The sequence below is a fragment of the Sprattus sprattus genome (genome assembly GCF_963457725.1).
Source record: "Sprattus sprattus genome assembly, chromosome: 9".
Lineage (NCBI taxonomy): Eukaryota > Metazoa > Chordata > Actinopteri > Clupeiformes > Clupeidae > Sprattus > Sprattus sprattus.
This window is the reverse complement of record NC_137928.1, coordinates 5,467,337-5,471,465: the sequence shown is the minus strand read 5'-3', so window position 1 is coordinate 5,471,465 and position 4,129 is coordinate 5,467,337. Positions and strand designations below refer to the sequence as shown.

Here is a 4,129-nt window from a genome sequence, read left to right as displayed (position 1 = left end):
GACTTTTTTTCACAGTGTGCAATGTTGTTTACCTCAGAATTTAGCTTTAGTGTTGTAATGAAGGAAGATGGATGGATGCTATCCATGTATGGAAGAAGACAACTTTCCTTAATTTTCTTAATGATGTAATGAAGCATGGTCCGTGTGTTAAAATACAATCGTGTGAATACTGTATTTTTATTTCAGTATTTATTTAAATACAATCGTGGAAAAAACTGTATTTTTAGTTCAGTATTCATGTTGTAAGTCCCATCAGGTGTCGGTGGAGGATACCCCACTCCTGTGAAGTCATCTGAAGGATTTGTTTTATTTCATCTTCATTCCCATAAGCCAAGGCTGCTCCATCCAGTCGGCTGGCTTTCAACAACTGTTGATATTTCACGGGAAGGTTCAACCTCTCCATCTTCAAAGAAATGAAGAGCATTCATTTTCAATGGGATTTCATGATTGGTTTAGGAATGTCAAGAAGACAACTATGTGTGAAGAGGCGTGTTGTTATGTTTTCAACACAGACATTCATTCACAAATAAAGGCCGGAGGGTAAGAAATGAAATAAAAAGGAAAACATAAACATCACCACAGCAACGCTATCAGAATATAAAAATACTAAAAAAGCACAAATAGTACCATGAACTACAGCACAGTCATTTGGCTAATACATTTGTAGTCATAATGAACATGAATCAAAAATGACAAATACAAAAGAAATGGATACATTGATGACTGGGGAAACAAAACATTCTCACCTCAATGCATATGTCTTCTGTGCGCATGTTGCCAATGTGGCCCATCCGGAGCGTGGTTGTGATATTTCTCTGTCTGTTCTCTCTCAATCTTGCCAATTCCTTTTTGATAGAGTGGTCAAGATTGACCGTGCATGGCTTAAACCTCACCACCTCCCCGACCGTGAATCTAAAATCCACTTTTAGGAACCTCTCAAACAGTTCTGGGTCCCCGTCCTGTTCCAGAAGGCATTTTAGGCAGCTGCTGAGTTCTTGTAGTTCTTGGCTGGACTCTGTGAAGACCTCCCAAAGCGGTTTAGATGGTTTCAGCTCTTCGAGAGTCTCGTCCATATCGGCCCTCTGTCTCCAGTCCTCTACACACTGCAGGATCCAGCTCAGTCGGCATGGCCAATTATTGGCGAGAACCACCCAGGCAGCGATATCTGAGGCCAGAGCGTTGCCATGGTACACGGCCTCCATGATGATGACAGAGACGCGTACTGAATTGATGACTCGTCTCATGTGTACACTGTTTCCTGACAGGTAAGTGTGCAGCAGTTTGTTTTCATCGTATATAAATTCTAAAGCCTCTCGGGTGATTGTTTTTACTTTCTTCGCCCAGATCTCCCATGTCAGTGCCATCTCCAGAGCCCCTTCGTCCCATTTAGTTTTATCAATGAAAGGGACTGTGCTGCCTGTGTGTACGAGCACAGACAGCTGCCCAGACCTTTTCACAGTCTCGCTGTCATCACATACCTCCGGCTCGACTGTGAACACTTCAAGATGACTGTTGGCAAGGGTTCTGAAAGCCAAGCACTTGGATTTGATGCACATTTCAGGCAAGTTAAACGGCAGGGTAACTATTTGATTCAGAAACTCGTAGCCGTTCGCCTGTGAAAACAAAAATGAGTTTTCCAAACACTTCACAATAACCCTTGGATCTACAGCCAGTATGGAAACGAACGGCACGCTTTCTCCTGCCAGCAGGATGTTTATGGCTTCTAGCGTCTGAATCACTTTATCCGGGCTACAGCGATCCAGATTGGTGATCTCCAGAACCACTCGCACCTTCCTTTGTTCAAAGATCTCCATGAAGTGGATGTAGTCCACCAAGACTGCCACCTCTTTTCTGACCTTGTTCATAAACCCCAGCTGATCACTGACAGTTGTGCTGTTCATCTGTTTCAGGATGTTGCTGCCTTGGCTGTAGAAATGGTTTTTGAAGATATGTAGGAAGAAGCGCAAACCTGCCATGGATGGGAGGCCTACGGCTCCGATGGCTACGGACTCCAGGAGCGTCGTCCAGCTGAGCGTACTCTCGTCTTTCATTCGGAAGCCAGACCTGTAGAGCACGATGCTCGCCCCGATGCTCATGACGACTGCAAGAAGCACCGCTGTCCAAAGCGGCAAAAATAGGAACTTCCGAAACTTCCAGCTGGGCTGAGTTCCTCTCTGGATCTTCTTTGGGTAAGGGTGCTGGGTGGCTCTATAAACAGACAGAGGGATTTCCCCCAAGTCCTTCTGGATGGCCTTAAAGAGGCGAATCACCAAACCCGCCCAAAGCTTGTCGCTGCCCGCATAGTGCCAGGCACTGAACCGCACAAAAATCCACCTCACCCTCTTCCTCCTCTGCTCCTCTTCCTCGCTCCACACAGGCCGCAGGAAGACGAGTGAGAGGAGGAGGGAGAGAAGATTCCCAGAAGATGGTTTTGGCCTGTCGCCCTTGTGCTTTTTCTCCCTCCATTCGGCCTCCCTGTTCATGCAAGCTTGGGGATGGAGGGAAGACGTCCAAAAAGTAGAGAAGAAAAGAAAGGGGAGGAAAAACAGCATAGCGTCACTTTCAAGCCAACTCATAGAGACCACAGAAATATGCCAACTGAAGCAAGCAAGCAAAGAACAGAGGAACAAAGTCAATACACCCCAGATGGCATGACAACAGACAAACAATCAATGTTGGCATATCAAAGAGGCTGGCTGAAGAATCCCTCAAAGGGCTAGCAGAGGTTCTCACTCCTTATTTTCTTGAGCACAGATTCTGTTCGGCCTGGGCAGTTGGAGAACAGCCCCACCGTAGCAGGTGGTGCCACCTTAATCAAGGCCCTGGACAGGCCGTACGCGTAGACATCATCAAGGACGGCTCCTGCTGAGGCAGGGGGAAATTATTGGATGCACATCACAGCTGATTTGATCAGAGGCTGCCACTGCATTAAAGCAGTTTCAAGTCACTGAACAGTTCATTTACACAACATGAAACATTGGTTTCTCTTTCAAACATGTTCTATCCATGCAAATTGCAGTGCTTTGTCATTGAAATGTTAGGACCGCCACAGGCCTATTGTAGTTCACTGAATCAGTAGTAGAATGATTGAAAGGAGTAGGGAATTTGGACAGATATAATACATAATACGTTATAACTATATTTTAATTAATTAAAAACTGACAAAACTATGAAATATGTGATTCAAAATAATAGTTATGTACCTTTTTGGTTCATTTTGGAAGAAAATGGCTCTTCGGGGTTTCGAAATGTGGTTTCCTTTATCAAAAGCAAACAAAAGCAAACCCACATTATTGAGCAAAAAAGGGACCACATTTAGGTAATTTGCATTTGCAATAAAGGAGAATAAACACATTTGAGTCCAATGATGGGGAACTGTGCAGAAAGGAATCACGGTGCGAGAGGAAAGCAAATCCTGTGCACCCACTCATGTTTGTCTTGGGACCAATTTACTCTTGCATTATGGGAATTAAAGCCAATCAGTGGCAAATGAACACTATCAACCCGTGTTTCTCACATCACAGAGTCTGCATGAAAGGTCTCTGAATAAGAAAGATACTATTACATACTGGGTGAAAATATATAAATCTCTCCTTCATGGGAGAGGCAGTGATATTGATATCTTTGATGCTGCCTCATATAATTGTATCTGTGTCAAGATAAGACAAGAAATCGTGTGGTTGTGAATTAGAAGTCATAAATCTGGTTGCCAATGACAGCAGTCAATATCTTTTCCCAGCGTTGAATATCAGGAAATATTCACCGGCAAACGTTTGGATGGCCCTTTCAAATCAACGGTACTTTTTGGACCATTCTGAAGAGCCGTATAATAAATAATTGTATCTGTATCAAGATCAGATAAGACAAGAAATCGTGTGGTTCTTTATGAACAGCTTTGTTAAGTTGCACATAAACAGCTAGCTCTTTGAAACCCTGATGCACCCCAGTCAGACCAGCAGCAGATCTGTGTTAAGATCATCCCCTCCAACCTTACCACCGCCTGAGCTCTAATCCATGTCTGACACGCATTTCATTTGAAAAAGAAATGGATTTCTTACCGTGTGAGTGTGTCTGATGGCTGTTCAGTGCACAGTCAATTACCCGGCAGCTCAGCAACTCTGTCCTGTTC

The 4,129-nt window shown here is 44.1% G+C and overlaps 1 protein-coding gene across 1 annotated transcript; it reads right to left on the bottom strand.

Moving 5' to 3' along the window:
• Positions 1-461: 461 nt before the first annotated feature.
• LOC308369996 (NTPase KAP family P-loop domain-containing protein 1-like) lies at positions 462-3,216 on the bottom strand (the record flags this gene model as incomplete). The annotated part of the gene is made up of 4 exons (XM_080844555.1): positions 462-473; positions 747-2,488; positions 2,734-2,862; positions 3,204-3,216. 4 exons carry the CDS (start codon positions 3,214-3,216, stop codon positions 462-464), a joined length of 1,896 nt encoding a protein of 631 aa, XP_080700681.1.
• Positions 3,217-4,129: the final 913 nt, after the last annotated feature.